Below are 18,979 nucleotides of genomic sequence, written 5' to 3' on the forward strand. Positions count from 1 at the left end.
TCATTTATAGGACATGAAAAAAACCCCAAAATTTTGTTATTTATAAGCTAAAAAATTCAGGTTAGTTTTACAAACACTTGTAAACTATTATACGTTCCACATCTGCTTTATCACAAAGCAATCACATTCGCTGGCCTTCCCAGAGACAAAATAAGTATGTTATTTCTCAAGCTAAGTATCAAACTCCAAAAGTGCATGTTGTCCATCCAGTAGCAATATACAAGTATTAATCTTATTCTGATATGCAGATCTCACTGTATGTTCATACTACTGGAAGCCAACAGCTCAACTGTTTCCTTGAAAGGTTGACATTCCCAAACAAAGGCGCTCACTACACTGAGAGCGCAGAGCCCCAATCCACAGGGTGGCTGATGTTTCTGAGCATGAGAATCATATTCCCACATCTACCCCAGTATCATTGGCAGCAAACATCTGTAAAATTACCTATTCATTTTTCTACATAATAACACTTTATCATTAGAGTGCTAATAGTTGACCCTGATCCTTAAAAAGGAACCAGATTATTGAAATAAAGGACTCAATGTGAATACCATCATCTGAACTTCTAGAACTATCTATATGTATGACACCCTGTCCATTTTCCCTTCCCTAAGCAAAGTGCTGTGTTGCTGCAGCAGGACCTCCCGACACTTCCTGATGACCTGCACCTACCCCACTTCTCGCTCTGGACACCGTGGGCTCTGTGTGGAGTGAGCCTTGGCCAGGCTCTAGCAACCCCTTACCTCCAAACACAGCAGCTATGAAGTCAGGCAGGGCTGGGTGGATGTGGTTATCAGACAGATGGTCACTCTCCCCGTTTAGAGAAAGAGAAAATTAGAGTGGTGTTTTGTTCTAAACCAAAAGAGGCTACAAATCCCATTGGCCTCAGGTTGGAAACCTCGTGACATGGGACCAGGCACATGTGACCTACTTTTTGCCCAACTCCCCTCCTTCTGTTGGAGGGGTGCGCCTGGCACGGATGCTGTCATTTCAATGACTCCTTCCCCCAAACAGCAGCCACCGCACAAATGCCTGCAGGACATCCAGTGCTGTAGCTAAGCCCTTGGAAAGGAAGGGGTGGGTGGGAGGACTTCACGGGCCAATATTAATCAAAATGCAGCCCTAAGACTTCAGCTGTCACTGCCGCTGTCAGCTGTCTGCCGTGAACGGGCCTCACATGAAGCGGGTTCTACCTACAAATAGCGGGCATGGTCCTGGGACTGCAGGGTCACCAGGATGAGGGGCCTGAAACAGCACCAACAGTGAATTTTCGCCACTACCATTTTTTGTTCATTGTGATCTAGAGCTTCCAGGTCCAGTCCTAAAAGCAAGCCGCACACAGAAGTTCAGCAATTGATGAGCCGTGTGTGTCCTTCAGAGCCACCCAGAAGTGAAGGCTTTGATTTGGGCAGTGTAGGATGGAAAGGTGGACCGGGACCTCAGGAGAGAACATAGAGAATGCACACTAGTCCACCCATCAGGACAGGTACTTCTGCACCAAGCAGGAGAAAGTTGCCCTCTAGCTCCACCTTTTACTGAGTTATTACCTATATCTTATCACCTCACACAAAATCAGGCACAAATAAATGACAAAAGACGTATCAGGTAGTGGTATAAACATGGATGCAGAGTGTACTTGCTGGCTGTGAGGACAGGTGTGCATTTGGCCAAGGGGCACTGAGCTGGCCACTGTGCGCACCTACAAACTATGTGGTGGTTTTCTCACACCAGCAAAGGCACACAGAGAGAAGGGGATGGCATATGCAGGTATCACTGACCACGGTCAGACTTTCTGTTCCTTAGAGGGAAAAAACTTAACACAAGTATTCAATATAATATACATATGATGTATTATAGAACTGTACACCTGAAACCTATATATATTTATTAAACAATGTCACCCCAATAAATTTGATAAAACTTTAAAAATAAATAAATAAATGAATAACACAAGTACTGGATGCTCATTACAGAAAACAATAGAAAAATGCATATATGCAAAAATAGCCTATAAATACCCAGAAAGACCATCAGTGATAGTGACATATTTGTAAAGTCTACCTATTCAGACTTTTTTCCAGTAGGTGTGTGCTACTATATTTTTAACAAAAATAGGACCAAACCACCCATGATTGTCCTGTTTTTCTCATTTACCATTACACACAAAATATTTTCCTATGTCAATATGTTTAAATCTAAATAATAGTGATCAAATTCCCATGCCATTCTATTTTATGCATAATATTTTATGCATTTTTATGCATAAGAACATAACCAATCTGCTATGTTTGTGTATCCAGGGTTTGAATTGTTACATTAAGCAATGTTTTAATAATAATCTTTGGGTGTACCTCTTCATGTCCTTCTCTTATTTCCTTGGAATACATGTTTATAGTTACAATTTCTGGGTTAAAGGATACATGTGCTTGAAGCTCTGGCACACAGTGACAAACTGGCTCAGCCAGTCGCATTCTTTGTGCCCCACCTCTCACCCTGGGGCAGGCTCTGTCATTGGTGCCCAACTGAGCCAAGTCCTGGGGACATCAACATTAAGCGTTCAAGCAGAGGAGGAAAATGCTAATAGTGAACATTAAGACAGCCTTGTAGTTTGTCTGGCACTGTTGGCTCACTCCTCCCAGTAGCCCTCCACAGAGGATCTGCTCTTATTCCTCCAGAAACAGTAGCACAGTCACTCATGCCTTGCTTAGGGTCGTAATGACCAGGACATCAAGGGCCCACACTCTTGCCGACCGGGTGTCTGACAGCATCCAGTGTTACTGAGAGATTGTGAGGGAGGACCGATTTTTGGATCTGGCAGGGGAAGATCTGTGGATCTTGACAAGGCAGGTCTGGTTCAAGATGAACAAGTGGTGACAGCAAGGCCAGTTGTCAAAGGGACAGAAATGGGTGGTTATTGCAAGTGGGTGTGCCACCATAGGGCATGCCCATGTGTTCATATGCGGTGGAAGCAGGGAGGGGGAGTAAGGCAGGAGCCAAACCCTTGAAGAGGTGAGAGGAAAGGAAGCAGTGTGCAAAAGGGATATGAAGGACCAAGGTCACCAGCTGAAGAAGAAGCTGAGGGTGAAGGGACCACAAAGGAGATGAGGAGGCGTGGCCCAGAGGTTGAGAAAAAATGGGGAATGGTGGCATCCTGGCCTGAGGGTGCTTCAAGCCTATCTTCCACATGTGCCCTCAGAACTCTGGTCAGCCCCAGCTCTGGTTTACATAACCATCCTCGCTCTTGACCACAGCCTGGGACATGCCAGTCATGTGAAAGGAGCCATTTCCTCTGGCTCCTCTTCAAACCCAGAGCGGACTTGTAGTCTGCTGTGACCAGTCACTGACGTGCAGCTGACACAGACACCTGGAAGCTGAAATGGTTTTAACCTTCCTCCATGGAAAGAGGAACAAAGCAAAGATCATAACAGCACAGGACACAGGCTTACAGAATTGGGTCAAGCACCACGGGATTAACAATGCTGAGCTGCGATTCAAAATATACACTAAAACCAGACAGACAGCATCTGGGCAGGGTGGGTGAGGAAGCTGGTGCTTAGAGGAATGGCAAACCTTCAGAGAGTTTACAAGGGGGTCCTTACTGAGTCTTGTGACTTTTTAAGATGCACATGTTTCTCAGACAAGCACCTGGGAGATACGTTAACTCAGAACGTACGGAATGTGTGTGTTGGGAATCTGGATTAATACAAGAGATAGCTTGAAGCAGACACCCCATGGCCACCGCTATTATGGCCGTAGGTGAATAAAGCATCCTTGAGTATTCTTAAGGCTTTGGCAGTGCCTCATAATGTAAAACTCATGGGGAATAATCTAGAACTGGGCTGGAGAGTACTGAGGCATGTGAGCTGCAGGAAAAAACCTCTGAGGCCTTGCTTGATTTACATATAGAAACTAAGGCCAGCGAAAGTCAGTCCTGCAGGCTCAGAACCTTGAGGTCCATCAGAGAGAATGTGGACCTCAGGGATTTGGAGCAAACAGAACACATGCTCCTGCACACATGTGCACACATTCCTACACCCGAACACACATGCACATAAACTCCTGCAACCATGCTTCTATACATGTGCTCTATAGAAGTGTACACACTCTTGTGCACACTGGCACACAAGCTCCTACACACATGCATACACATTCTTACACCCATACACACATGTTCTTTCATCTGTATACTCTCCTGCTCACTCACAGGGAACCAGTTAAGAAGCTGATAACAGACCCAGCTCTTCAGATTCCCCACCCAGCATTCTTTACAAAATAGTAGGATATAGATCTTCAGAGTAAAAACAGGGAACACTAAGGGGAAATTAGTTCTAAGGATTCCCATGCTTCTCAAAAATTCAAAGGAAAGAACCATGGAGAAATATTTCTGCCTCAGCATCTACCTGCTCCTGCAAACGCAGACCAATTTCTTCAAACACCAAGTCAACGCAACACGTGACCTCTCAAGAGCCAACAAGGCAAGAGGTTCCCACATTATCATTGCATCCACTGCCTTTCTTTTTTTGTCTTCTTTTTTTGTTGTTGTTAATCCTCACCTAAGGATATTTTTCCCATTGATTTTTAGAGTGAGTGGTAGAGAGAGAGGGAGGAGGAGAGAGAGGGAGAAACAGACAGAGGGAGAAAGAGAGACAGACAGAGAGAAAGAGAGAAAGATGTTAAAGAGACATATCAATTGGTTGCCTCCCACACGTGCCTTGAACAGGCCAGGGATTGAAACTGCAATCAGGAATGTGCCCTTGACCGGGGATTGAGCCCACAATCCTTCAGTGTGCAGGCCTATGCTTTAACCACAGAGCAATATCGGCCAGGGCTAGACTGTTTTTCTTTGTTAAACATTCCCTTTCATGGTCTGTCTCTCTCCCTGGCACTACTGCCCAGTTGACACCCTGTCATGAACTAAAGAGACTGAAAGGCAGATTGGACCACATGGAACAAACTTCCTTTGTTACATACATTCTTGGTAAACAAACACATGAGCAAACAAAAGATACTTTACAGCAACTCACCTTCCCCCATAAGCGGCTCTAAGAGTCAGAGCAGATCCATAGACACAAATGTTCAGACTTGTGGTAACTTAGAGCATCATAACTGGAACTGGTGATTTATGGAAGGCCTGGCTTTTGTCCCACCTACCTAAAACACAAAAACACAGGGCATATGAACTTACAAATTTATGATCCTATCCACTAGGGTCAACAGGATAGCTTTTTTTTTTGCATTCAACAGAGTAGCAAACATGTCTTAAACATTCAGGTACAAAGCAGGCGCAGGGTATGGAAACGCAGTGCCAGTGAGGACTTACCCAGGAACACTGCCCTATTAAAACCCAAATGAGGCAGCTCAAAACATGAGGAGGCTTCCATTTTATAAATGAGAAGTCCAAAGAAATTTTTTGTAAAACTGAAAACTTTTGAGAATGTAATTAAAACAATTAACTTTCTATTATAATATTTAATATATTTATATGTATTTATATGGATTTTAAAATAACATTTATGAAATTATATATGAATTTAAATACATAGCTGATATTCCATTTTCATGGCTAGTATAATAATTTAATTAAAACTCTCCCATTTCAGTATTCAATTTTGTCCAAATAGAGACACTTTCTCCTCCATCTGATGTTTTTCCAGAGTGCATCATTTTCGCCTTGGTCTATCTAAATTTTTTGACTTTTACATTTTGAATCATGTTTGTAGCTCGAACTCGAAATTTAAACCTTAGTCACAAGTATCTATTTTCATAACATTATAGTCTTTGCTGTATTTTTCAATCTATTCCATATGTGTATATTTATGACCACTACAAATTATTGTTCTAGACATCGTAAAAGGCTTGTTTATAACAGTGTCCCAACATTTGGAATTGTGAGATCATAGCACCAAAAATCATTAGAAACTTATGTTAAACTTCTTTGCCTTTCTCTGAGTCAATCAGGTAACCACTTTAGGCAATAAATAAAAGCAATGTCTGTATATGTCTCAAGCTAAAATTTCTTATCCATATAATATGTTGAGGGTCAAAATGTAATAAATGAAAACACCACATGCAAAGAAATTCCATATAAGATAACATAGAGTAAAACCTCCCTTTCATATGGGCACACAGCATCTCACTTGGGAAGACAGTCATACACAGTGCAGTCAAATGCTCAAAATATTACTGATTGAGGATCAGAGAGGCCTTGCTTGTTTAGTTAGGCCTAAGGTCAATAAGTGAGAATTCACCAGAAAACAATGGAAGAATTTTTAATATGAGGCTAAGACAATTCAATGGGGAAAGAGCAGTCTTTGAAACATATGGTGTTGGGAAAACTGGGTATCCACATGCAAAAGAATGAACTTGGACCCTTACCTTATACCATATACAAAAATTAACTCAAAATTTAAGAGGAATTTTAAAAAGGAGAAAATAACAAATGTCAGCAAGGATACAGAGAAACTGGAATTCTCATACATTGCAGGTACAAATATAATATGGTATAGTCACTTTGGAAAACAGTCTGGCAGGATCACAAAAAATAAACATAGAGTTACCATATGACCTAGCAATTCTACTCCTAAGTGTATAACCATGAGAACTGAAGATATGTGCACACAAAAACATGTACATGAATGTTAACAAGCAACATTATTCATAATAGCAAAAAAGTGGAAAAACCCAAATGTCCACCAATTAATGAATGAATAAACAAAATGTGGCATATCCATACAATAAAATATTTAGCAACTAAAAAAGAAATGAAGGACTGACAGATCAACATGGATGAACCTTGAAAACATTATGCTGAGGGAAAGAAGCCAGACAGAGAAAAATTGTCTCATCCCATTTACATGAAATGTGCAGAGCAGGTGATCCAGAGACAGAAAGTGGACTAGTGGTTCCCAAGGCTGAGGAAAGAGGGGAATGAGAATAACTAATAGTGAGTATGAAGTTTCTTTCTGGGTGATGAACATGTTCTGTAAGTAGATAGTGGTGATAGGTGCCCAACTTTGTAAATATTCTAGAAACTACTAACATGTACACTTTAAAAGTGTGAATTGTATGGTATGTGGAAAATATTCAACTAAAAAAAAACCTAAAGGTAATAAATACTTATAAGTTTTTTTAAAAGCAATAGAAGAAACCTCTTATTAAAATGGCAAAATTAGCATGTGTTTATCTCCACCTTATAGAAACAGCACTAAAACGATACAAGATAAAATGGCACAAACTAACAAGCACTAAAAAGTCAGGAGAATTGAAAACAACCAGCAAGTTCTGTCAACACAACCCTGGAATCTGGACAGTGGATGAATAAGTTGTGACTAATATGACCAAGCAAAGAGCGATGAACCTAAGCCTATAAGGAAGAAGTCACTAGGAAACCCTGGTTTACATCATGGATTCTAGAAGGCTAGCACTTGGCACACCCAAGGTAAGATGTGGAGGTCAGGGAATAAAAACAGAAATCATAATTTACATTTTCTGGAAGGAAGTTTCAGGCCCCCAGAAATCCTAGTCACTAGGTGAGTACTCTTCTTTTCCCATGGACAACTGGAGATTTCCCTCTGAAGAGGGTGGCTCATTCAGGGTATGACAACTAGCAATTCTTAAGACAGGGAAATGCTGAGATTAAAACCAGGGTGCTATGTGAAAGAAAACAGACCAACAATGAGATCTCTTGCCCCTTCTCTCAAGAGGCTCTCAAAATGCTAGCAGACAAGGATTATTCCCTCAGTAAGTTACATACAACAGAAATAGTATACATAGAAATCTCTGATACCAATGCAATCAAACCAGAAACTAATGTACTTTAAAAAAATATATTTTATTGATTTTTTACAGAAAGGAAAGGAGAGAAACAGAGAGTTAGAAACATCGATGAGACAGAAACATCGATCAGCTGCCTCCTGCATGCCCCCCACCGGGGATATGCCCGCAACCAAAGGTACATGCCTTGACTGGAATCGAACCCGGGACACCCCAGTCCGCAGGCCGACGCTCCATTCACTGAGCCAAACTGGCTAGGGCTAGAAATTAATGTACTTTAACCAAAGGACAATTAACATCGTTTTAGAAACATCTAAAGCAAGGGTGGAGAACATCTGGCCTATGGGTGGTATAAGGCCCGTGAAATCATTTGGTCTGGCCCTGCCAAGTCATTAGGAGTGAGTTAATTAAATGTCTGATTATATATAACAGGCTAATTTTTAAGCTGATAATTTTGTATGGCCTGAGAATGATGTTATAAATATTCAAATGGCCCCTGGCAGAGAAAAGGTTTCCTACCCCTGATCTAAAGGAAACTAGTTTACTAAATATAAATAGCCCTATGTCACTAAATCAGTAAGGAACACCCCAAGATCAGAAATCTGGATAGTGATGTGACAGACACATTCATGCAATGACACACTTCTTCCAACATCACCAACACGTGTCAGGGAGCCAGGGCCACCCAGCACCCTGTGAAGTTAGATATAAATAATGATGACATTTCAGAGGCTCTGCTGTTCACTTTTCAAAACACAATTGGGCCCTGGCCAGTGTGAGTCAGTTGGTTGAGCGTCATCCCATGCACTAAGAGGTTGCTGGTTCAATTCCTGGTCAGGGCACATGCCCAGGTTGCAGGCTTGATCCTCTCAGCAGGGGGCTTGAAGGCGGTAGCAGATTTATCAATGTTTCTCTCATCATTTCTGCTTCTCTCTCTCCCTCTCCCTTCCTCTCTCTCTCTCTCTCAAATCAATAAAAACATATTTTAGAAAAGAACTGGGAGGCTGGATCTGCTCTGTGACCTCCTGCTAGCCATTAACTGTTAAATACACACACACACACACACACACACACACACACAAAACACAATTGGTATTAGGAAGGGAGACAGATTGAATGAGGGACACTACTCCTTTCTTCACCTCTATGGCCTTCCCTCGCTGCACGACCCACTTAGGAACAGCAGAAGCCATGGTTTTTAATGTCGTGCTGAACAAGCGGCCACAACAAATCAGCTTCAAAGGACTAGTCCCCAAGGGCATCACATCCCCTCCTGGACACAGTCCAGACAAAAGCAGCCCATTAAGCTGCAAACCCCACACATACTGGCAAACACACACTCACATGTGTACACACAGCACAGGGCATGCACAGCTCACATGGTTATTCGTGCTCTGATACAGGGCATGGGCTCCACCAGGAATTTGAAACATCAGACAATCACAAGGCCCAGTGCTGTCCTACGTGCTCCCACTGGCCTTCTCCTGTGCCTTCATCTTGCCAGGAGAGGGTGATGAGGGGAGGGCAGCTGAGAATGGTGTGGAGAGAGGGGCCACGTTGGGTGAGGTATTTTAGGCCATTTTAAGAATGAGAGCAGGTGGAATCTGCAGAAAACCAGGATCAGAGAGGGTTTTGAGAAAAAAGGAGGCATGATAAATCATGATATTTTAACATGAGCAACCTGGCTGCTGGTGTGGAAAACAGGCTGGAAGTAAAGAGGGGCAGGAGAAGAAGCCAGGAGAGAATTTAGGAAATTAAGCAATAATCCAGTAAAGAGATATCACTGTAAGTGCAGCGAGGAAGTATGCAGTGGCTGTGAGGGCCCATGGCTGGGAAATCAGTCGGATGAGCGACACTCAAGCCAATCCAGCAAACGGCCTATCCAGCGGGAGATGCCAACATGCCATTCTGTTACAGTTCACACATTATAGTGACAAAGTAATGAAGAAGCAGAATACATGAAAACACGCAAACATGACAGTGTGTGTGGGTACAATGCCACACCTGCCATTTAGAGGTTACTCCTTCTCCCCCAGCTACCAGAGAACAACAAAAAGGGGCCATGTTCTGATTCACTGTGCATGATTCAACAAATGTTGAAGATAGGAAATCAACAGACAAGGCTTTCTACCCACTTGGCAATTAAATTAGAAATCATTAGCAAAAGATAACTTTGTAATCCCCCTAGACAGAACATCTTTTCCATGATTCTCAATAAGAAATGAATGAGACAACATCATAATGAAATCAGAAAATAATGAGACCACAACAATAATAAAATTACTCCATGCCCAAATCTCAGGCAAACAGCTAAGATAGAGCTCACAGGAAAAGTTACCGCTTTAAAACATATATAGAATAGAAAAAGAAAGGCAAATATTAGTAAGTAAAAAGACCATTTTAAGAAGTTAGAAAAATAACAGAAAGTATCCACAGAAAGTAAAAAGGAGGTATTAATAAAGAATAGATCAGAAAAGAAACAAGAGGCAATTGAGAAAAATGAACAAATATAAAATTCATTTCTTCAATAAAGGTCTAAAAATACACAACCTGCTGATGACATTGATCAGGAAAAATAATCCAGAAGGTACAGATGATATCAGGAATTTAAAGGAAGACAAGGGCTCCTGTTTCTGGACAAGATGAAGGAGATACGTTTCTCCTTATTCTTCCTGCTGAGTCTCACTAGAACTTGATGGGAGGCCTGGAGGGTGGACGGTATAGCTTCCCCATAGCCAGGAGGGCAACCACTCTCAAAACTTTTGATCTCAAGACCCCTTTACTCTCTTAAAAATCACTGAGGACACCAATGTGCTTTTGTTTGTGTCGATTCTACCCATCACTATTTACCTTATTAGATGAAAATTGAGGAACTTTATATATTTTATGTAATGATTTTAAAATAACAATAATAAACCTAATACAAGTTAACAAAAGTAGCATTTTATGAGCAATGTTTTCCAAAAATTAGTGAGAAGTGTGGCACAGTTTTCTATTTTTGTAAAGTCTGTTCTAATAGAAGACAGCAGGTTCCCATATCTGCTTTTGCATTTAATCTGTTATGATATGTGTGTTTGGGTTGAAGTATGTGAAAACAATTGGTCTCAAATGAACATGCTGCTGGAAAAGGGAGAGAGAATTCCATGACCTTTTCAGATAATTGGGGACATTCTTCTTTGCCACAATACCAGAACTCCACAGTGGTAATTTCTTAAAGGCTATTTGCAAAGTGTACTCTGAAATCACAGGAAAACCCACATCAACGAACTTGCTAAACTATTACATTTTAAAAGCCATTGGTCCACTTAAACTCTGAATATGCCTTTACCAAGGCATAGTTTTTATAACAATCTTATATTGGTCATTGGAAAATACTGGTTCACTGACTTATGCCGATCTCCACATCACACATTTTACTATACAATATTAAAAATCACATTTGTTATACCACCACCAAGCTTATCAGAAAAATCTTAAAATATTCAGGAGCTGTGGACAGTGGCAGATATTAGGTTTTGAAAAATTCTAACTTTTGCTTGTGAGCTCAAAGGCACGTTAAATTGAGAAGCATTTATTCTAGAAAACCTTCTAAATCTCAGGTCTTATGACAAAGACTGGGAGCCTTCGTGTCACATGTGTCGAAGCATAGCCGCTGACCAGGCATGGGTGAAGATAGGCTTGCCCACACAGGTACAGTCCTAGGAAGTCAGCCCTGAAAAATAAACATGGGACACCAAGCAGGGAGCTCACGCTGTGGAGAAGACAGGTTCCACAATTTTTCAGGCAGTAGGAAACTCAAAAGTGTGCCATTGGTAAATAAGAGTTATCACAGTTCTCTTATTCCTGACAACCAGCATTGCTAGTGACACAGGCAGACATCACCAGGAATCCTGGACCACAGACACCCATGTTGACCTGCTTTGCTCTGCATGTGTGAATGCATGTGTGTGCATATGTATGTGCTTACAGATATGTGTGGCATGTGCGTGTCATGGCAGTCCAATCAAACCTACAGAGGAACCGAAGCCAAGAGAGTTGCCTGTTGTGCTGGGGTTGCTCCACAGAGGCAAGACCACGAGAGAACGCTTCTAGGTGGAAACACTGAGGGCATGACACAGCTATAGATGATGGCAGAGAAGTACAGGCGGAAGGCTAGCATGAGGAAGTGGGAGGTCAATCCTGGACAAGGTAAGCGAGAGGCTGGTCCTTTTCCTGAGCATGAGCAGGAACTGGGCACTCAGGCTGGAGCTCAGGATGAGGCTTGGAGATGGAACCCGAGTTGTTGCGCCTAGATGAAACTGAGTGCTTGGCCCCAAGCAGAGTCTAGGACCAGTCCCCAGGGCAATGTGGATGGAAAAGAGAAGAGGAGGTAACACAGCCAGGACCCACCAGGGCCCACATGTTTTCTGAGGGCGGGTTCTGCTTCTAACAGCTTCAAATACACCAAATTCACCTGTAAGGGATGACCTGCCAGCTCTGGAATGAGGATTATTTGTCAGGAAAGAAGTAGATGGAAAAGGATAAGTCGGGGATTTTTTGTTCCCCCTTAGAGCACACTCCAGACACATGGTGGTGAGGGGACACATGGCGGTGAGGGGACACATGGTAGAGACGGACACTCACTCCAGCCTATCGGCTGGCTGTCCTCACATGGTTTTCCCTCAGCATCCTGTGCACAACTGTGTTGCCCCATCCTGAGCAGGGTCTTCTCCAAAGAGACTCAAAGGACATTGGTCAACGGAACCTCCCAAACTCAAAAGGGGCAGTACTTTCAATCTGAATATTGCTAGAAGCCTGGGTCTCCCTATCACAACAAAGCCAGAACTGTGAGGATGCAAGACTCTGGCCACTAGGTGGCAGCAAAGCTCTGTGGTCTAATGGCAGTCCTTCAAAGGAGCACTTGAAGACACACAGAATGTGTCCCCCAACGAGGTTTGGTCTCTCACCCAGGGGCCTGCAGACTGCAGCCTTTCCCGTTCTACCTACCTTCTTTATTCAGGACTTTCCATTCTTTATTGTCCATATATACTGGTCCCATTTCCCAGCTGCCAACAACTTCAAGGACAGCTCTCCTCTGCTGGGCTCCAACGTAGCTGCTGGGGACTATTTGAATCCAGACTGCTCCCCCCGCCCTCCAGGAGCTTCCCATCCTCACACCATGCATGGTCCTCACACTATTCCTGGTTTGCACATTACACACCACGCTTCCCAGCGAAGCAAGCACACTTACGGCACATCTGCTCCCACTCGCTGCTGCCCTTTGGGTGTCAGCCTTATCACCACATGGCCGCACTCACCTTCATTCCTCCTCACAGCTATTAGTCCCCTGAGCACTCCCCACACTGCCTGCCCCAGAAAGCATAGCACTGCATGGAAATGTCCTCCATGACTTCCAGGCACACCTGAAAGTGTGTGCAAAGAAACATTTCTTCAAGGTGGCACCATGTTTTCAAATTCTGAGCCACAGAACCTTTTTTTCTAAAAGTAGATTTCTGCAAATGTTCAATACATGCATCAGTTTGCATGTGAGGCCCTGAGAGAAGCCCAAATGGGACCCAGAGGCCACCTCACGGCTCCACCACACCTGCAGATGTTCCTGCACTTCCCAGAATGTTCTGTAAAGCACTGGAATAGGAGGAAGAAGCGAGGACTTGACACCTCAGATCAGGGTCAGAGTCCCAGCATCTTCACCAACTGAGACCCAGGAGCAGTACTGTCTTGTCTGGAAAATGGGTGCATTTCCACCCAGCCTCTTCCCATCAACAGTCTGCAGTGAGGACCCAATGAGGTAATGGTTAAGCACATGCTCACCATATCATGTTCAAATAAAACACTCTACATAAATTCAACCTGGAAAGAAAACATACTTTAATTACTATGGAAAATGCTTATTGTCAGTCTTTCTTACTCCCATTAATAACATTCAAGTAAACTGCTCTTATTACAATGCTTTTGTGAAAATGGTTTCCCCAGAGATGCCAACAAAACACACTGTGCCTAGTCACTAACTGGGGTCATCCACAGGGTTGGGAGTACTCTCTGACACTTAGTCATGGGATCTTGGTGAACAAACAAGAAGGACACATGGCAGGGGCCTTGTTTATCTATTTTACAGGTCGAATGCTCGCCATTTCAGTGCACTGGAATTCCAGGATTGGACCACAGGAGAAGAAGATGTTACAGGACCCAGGTCTAGAGAGGTACAAAAGCAAGGCTGCATGGTACACTTCCACAGACCCCACTGGACCACCAGATACCTAACACACGCCAGATGACAAACTCCCCTTGGGCATCTTCCCCTCCAAGCATGGGCTCTCATCTTAGGCTTGTCAGGCTCATGGAGCCCTTGGAGGTTAAGCTCCTACCACTTGACCCACAAGGAGACTGTCTGTGAGGCCCCCTGCCAGGTGTGAGCCATCCGTGTTACACCATTGCCATGAGCATGGTGACTTCGCTGGTGCAAGCCTTAGCTCCCTCCCTGGCCATGACAGCCACCTACTCACAACTTCTCAAATCCAATCACACACTTGCAAGACCTCTTATTTGTCTCCATCTTCACTTTAAAGTTGATTTTTCAGGCTGCAGTAACTGAAGGCACACAGCCCTCCTAAACCCAGTCCGCACAGCTCACTGCTTCATGGTGCCGTGGGTTACATTAGCGATGTGAATTCAAATAGAAACTTGTTCTTACTCAAGTCCTGTCAGAAGAAAATACACTTCAATTCACTCCACAATCAAGACATTACATGATTCATGAAAGTCTCTCTATCAAAAAGCAAGCAATCCTAAATCTGTATGTGCCAAGCAACAAAGCCACGAAATTCAGTAAGTAAAATCTGATAAAACTAAAGGAATAATAGACAAATCCAAAATTACATTTGGAGACTTCAATACCCCGCTCTCAGTGACTGGTAGAACAACTAGACAGAAAATCACCAACAATGTAGAACTTAACACCACCCACCAAAATGAGGTGTTAAACACTCTATTTGACAACAGCAGAACACATTCTTCCTAAGCACCCATGAAGCATTCCCCAAAGCAAACTACATCCTGAGCCATAAAATTAATCTCAACAAATTTAAATAAATTAAAACACCACAGAGTGTGTTTTCTAATTACAATTAAATCAAATTAGAAATCAATAACAGAAAGATAACAGGTATGTCTCTAAACATTTGGAAATTTAACAACACACATCTAAACAATCCATGGGCCACAGAGGGAAGCTAAGTAAAATTTAAGATGTATACTGGACTGAATGAAAATGAAAAAACAACATATCAAAATTTATGGAATTCAGATAAACTGGTACTGTGAAGGAAATTTCAGGATTGTCTAAATTAGAAATGGCCTCAAATCTGTAAGCTAAAATCTCACTTTAAGAAACTAGAAAAGGAACCAACTAACCACAAATCAAACAGAAAGCTGGAAACAGTAACTACAAAAGTAAAAATCAATGAAATTGCAAACAGAAAGTAGAGAAAATAAATGAAACAAAAAGCTGGTTCTTTGAAAGGTTCAATAGAATTGACAAACCTCTAGCTAGACTGACAAAGAGAACAGCAGACACAAACTACCAATATTAAAAATGCCACAAGGGCTATCACTGCAGTCCACGGACATGAAAAGGACACTAAGGGAAGATTACAAACAACTTTACACACATAAATTTGACAACTCAGATGAAATACACCAATTTCTTAAAACTTACAAACTACCATAACTCACCCAATATGAAATAGATTAGTTGGATAACTCTAAACTATTAGAGAAAATAAACTTGGTTTTAAAATCTCCTGAAAAGGAGATCCTCAGGCCAAGCCAACTTTACTGGGGAATTCTATGAGATGTTTAAAGACATTAGCACCAATTCTACACAATATTTTTCAAACAACAGAAAACAAGGGAATTCCATTCAACTCTTTCAATATGTCACTATTACCCTACCAACAAATCCAAAGACAGAACCTAAAAAGAAAACTACAGACTAATGTTCCTCGAGAACATTACCAGGGATGCAAGGCTGGTTCAATATTTAATAAATCAATCAATGTAATCCATCATATTAACAGACTAAAGAAGAAAAATTATATTATTATATCATCGATGTATAGGAAGCATTTGACAAAATTCAATACCCATTCATGACAAAAATTCTCAGCAAACTAGAAATAGAGAACAGTACTTGGTTTCCATAGTAACTGCCAACCATTTAACTACATGGCAAGTATTATGAGGTGACACAAGGCAATTAGAGACAACAGGGAAATTACAGAGTAAGTCTTAAATAAATACAAAGTGACTAGTGATTTGTTTGTGGCCTCATCTGCTCCAAGCCCTACCTCTCACTCGTCACCAGCTCAGGGGCGGTGCCCATTCTCAGGCCAATAGACAGTCACTTAGATGTGAGTCCCTGCTTCTTCTTTCCTCTCTTCACTAGCATCTCAGTCAGGTTGTCCTCAAGTCTCCCCACCTCACACCTTGCACCTCTCAGGATCAGGCTGGGAAGCAGGTAAAGTCATGCATGGGGCTCCAGGATGTGGTTATTGAGATTAATTTTATCAACCAGAACTGTAGGAAGGGTGCTTTTAGACTTTGGTTAGTTTATCAACTGCCTATTAAAAGAAAACCTAAGTAGGGTTTTCTTTTTTAAAAAGACAGTAAAAGTCAATACACAAACCAGTCTTCTATAGATTAAACAGAATGGTTACCTGAGAGCATTCATCTGCTGTCACCTGTACCAGAATCCCCCAAAAGGCAGACACTCTAAGACAGCAGCAATAAAAGCAACTCATGACATTTGTGGAAACAGTGATGATTGCAGGTAGAGGGTCAGATGTTTTGATTAATTATTAATGTAGAAACAGATAGTGTTTATGGAATCAAAACATCCCAGAAGACATGTAGAAACATCTAGTGTGCTAGGAATGAGAATTCGGACACTCAGCTCAGGGTTACTGGACACAAGGACTTTGAGAGGATTGATTGGAGGCCCCTCCTACCCCCTGCCATATGTCTTGACTCCCACTGCTGGTGTGTGCTTTGAGCCAGGGCAGCAGGCATTGTGTCTCAACAGCAACCAACTCCAGAGAGGAGTTACTCTAGAAAACAAAATCTTGGCAGATGCAGTCCAAAGATCCCCACCTCTTCTCCTCCAATACCAGAGGCAGACTACAGTGAATGGAACTCATATCCTTGACAGGCAAATCAAACCTCTCAAAAGCAGAGCTGTGGGCATAGCCAAGAGATGTTATAGGTTTCAGAAGAACTAGCCACAGGAGAAAGAATCACCAAATGCAACAAATGATACTCAAGGGAAGAGTTAATGACACAAGTAGAAGAATATTCGTAAAGAAAACATTGCTCCTTCAAAAGAAACCACCAACGATTTTAGAAATAAGTTAGTTAAAATGGAATACTCAGGATGACCTGAATCACAACACAGACAAAATGAAGAAGGAATTAGTGATTAGACAAATGAACCAAAGATTATTCCAGAATGCAGAATGGGAAGACCTAGAGCTACTACAGAATGCAGACCTAGGGGACCCAGAACTCTTCTAGAATGAAGATCAAGGACTGAGAGTGAAGAGTGTAAGAGAAAGGGGTGAGGCCAAAGCAAGTTTGAGAAGCTCCATTTTCTGTTGCATAGGAGTCTGAAAAAAAGAGAACATAGAAGGCCAAGGGAGAATAATGAAAAGCTACTGGAAGGACCCTTCTCAGAGTGCAGAATGTGTCAGAGAACTAAGTATTGAGCAGGGGAAGTGAGACACCACAACTACCCAGACATATTAGGACACAATTTCAAGATACTACCAAATACAAAAAAAACCCCAAAGTAGTCATCAGGAGGAACAAAGGTCTAGCTAGCAATTAGCATCAAATTTCTCAATGATAAATTTTTATTCTAGAATTAATTGGATCAACATCTTCAAAGTATTTTGAGAAAAATGACTCCAAACCTGAAATTTTAGACACAGCCAGACTTGATTCAAATTGAAGGGCAAAGGAAAACTTTTTCCAGACAGTCAAGGACTCAGAGTTCACTAGCCTTACTCTTAAGACTCTTAACAAAATGAAAAAAGGACAACCATCTATTAAAAAGAGTGATGTTTGATCCCACCAATAATGGTGGGGAAAGAATCCAGTATGACATGTAGCTAGCTCTAAATAATTATTGATGCACGTTGTGGTACAAAGTAAAATAATAGTTGAAAAATCTTACATATATTTATTTATATAGGGACTAGAGGCCCAGGGCACAAAATTCATGTGTGTGTGTGGGGGGGGGGGGGGAGCGAGGGGGGGGGGGTGTCCCTCAGCCCAGCCTGCACCCTCTCCAATCTGGGACCCCTTGGGGGATGTCCAACTGCTGGTTTAGACCTGATCCCGTAAACCGGCAGTTGGACATCCCTCTCACAATCCGGGACTGCTGGCTCCAAACCACTTGCCTGCCTGCCTGCCTAATTGCCCCTAACCACTCTGCCTGTAGCCTGAGAGCCCCCTAACCGTTCCCCTGCCAGCCTGATTGACGCCTAACTGCTCCCCTGCCAGCATGATTGTCCCCAACTGCCCTCCCCTGCCGGCCCGATTGCCTCTAACTGCCCTCCTCTGCCAGCCCAATTGCCCCCAACTGCCTTCTCCTGCCAGGCTGAGGGGACTGGGGGACTGAGGCTGGATGAGGCGGGGCTGAGGGGACTGGGGGACTCCGGCTGGATGAAGCGCTGTGGCGCCTGCCACCCCCTGGCGGGGCTGAGGGGGACTGGGGGACTGAGGCTGGATGAGGCGGGGCTGAGGGGACTGGGTACTGCCATCTTGTGGCTGTGGGTACTGCCATCTTGTGAGGGTGTGGCAGTCGATTAGTACATTCCCTCTTTATTGGCTGTGGGCGCTGCCATCTTGTGAAGTGTGATGGTCAATTAGCATATTCCCTCTTTATTAGATAGGATGAGAAGGAGAAAAGTGAAAGTTCCCTAAAATTCTGGTCTTTCCCTAAGGATGTGTAGATATTACTCTTATAGTCTATGTTATGTAACTGTGCATTTAAACACAGTAATGAGTTATAAGGAGCTCCCAGTCAGAGGCACAGATGGTACAATTTCAATCCTGTAAAGAAAAAACTCTGGAACAAAGAAAACCTGATTAAGTCACCAAAGGTAGTGTAGAAGAGGGGAAAACAGAAATCAGAAAATATATAAGGCAA

At 42.6% G+C, this 18,979-nt stretch overlaps 1 protein-coding gene across 14 annotated transcripts in view; it reads right to left on the minus strand.

The window, feature by feature from the left end:
* Positions 1-18,979, minus strand: part of PCBP3 (poly(rC) binding protein 3) — a 210,778-nt gene that overhangs the window by 66,374 nt on the left and 125,425 nt on the right. For all 14 annotated transcript variants that reach the window (XM_070407045.1, XM_070407043.1, XM_070407052.1 and 11 more), the window contains one exon: positions 5,025-5,151. In XM_070407045.1, the coding sequence (XP_070263146.1) occupies positions 5,025-5,034 (10 nt within the window). In that variant the 5' untranslated portion in view covers positions 5,035-5,151. The remainder of the gene's footprint in view (positions 1-5,024; positions 5,152-18,979) is intronic.

The sequence above is a fragment of the Myotis yumanensis genome, unplaced genomic scaffold (assembly GCF_028538775.1).
Source record: "Myotis yumanensis isolate MYYU_CA2020_CCGP unplaced genomic scaffold, mMyoYum1.0.hap1 SCAF_2, whole genome shotgun sequence".
Lineage (NCBI taxonomy): Eukaryota > Metazoa > Chordata > Mammalia > Chiroptera > Vespertilionidae > Myotis > Myotis yumanensis.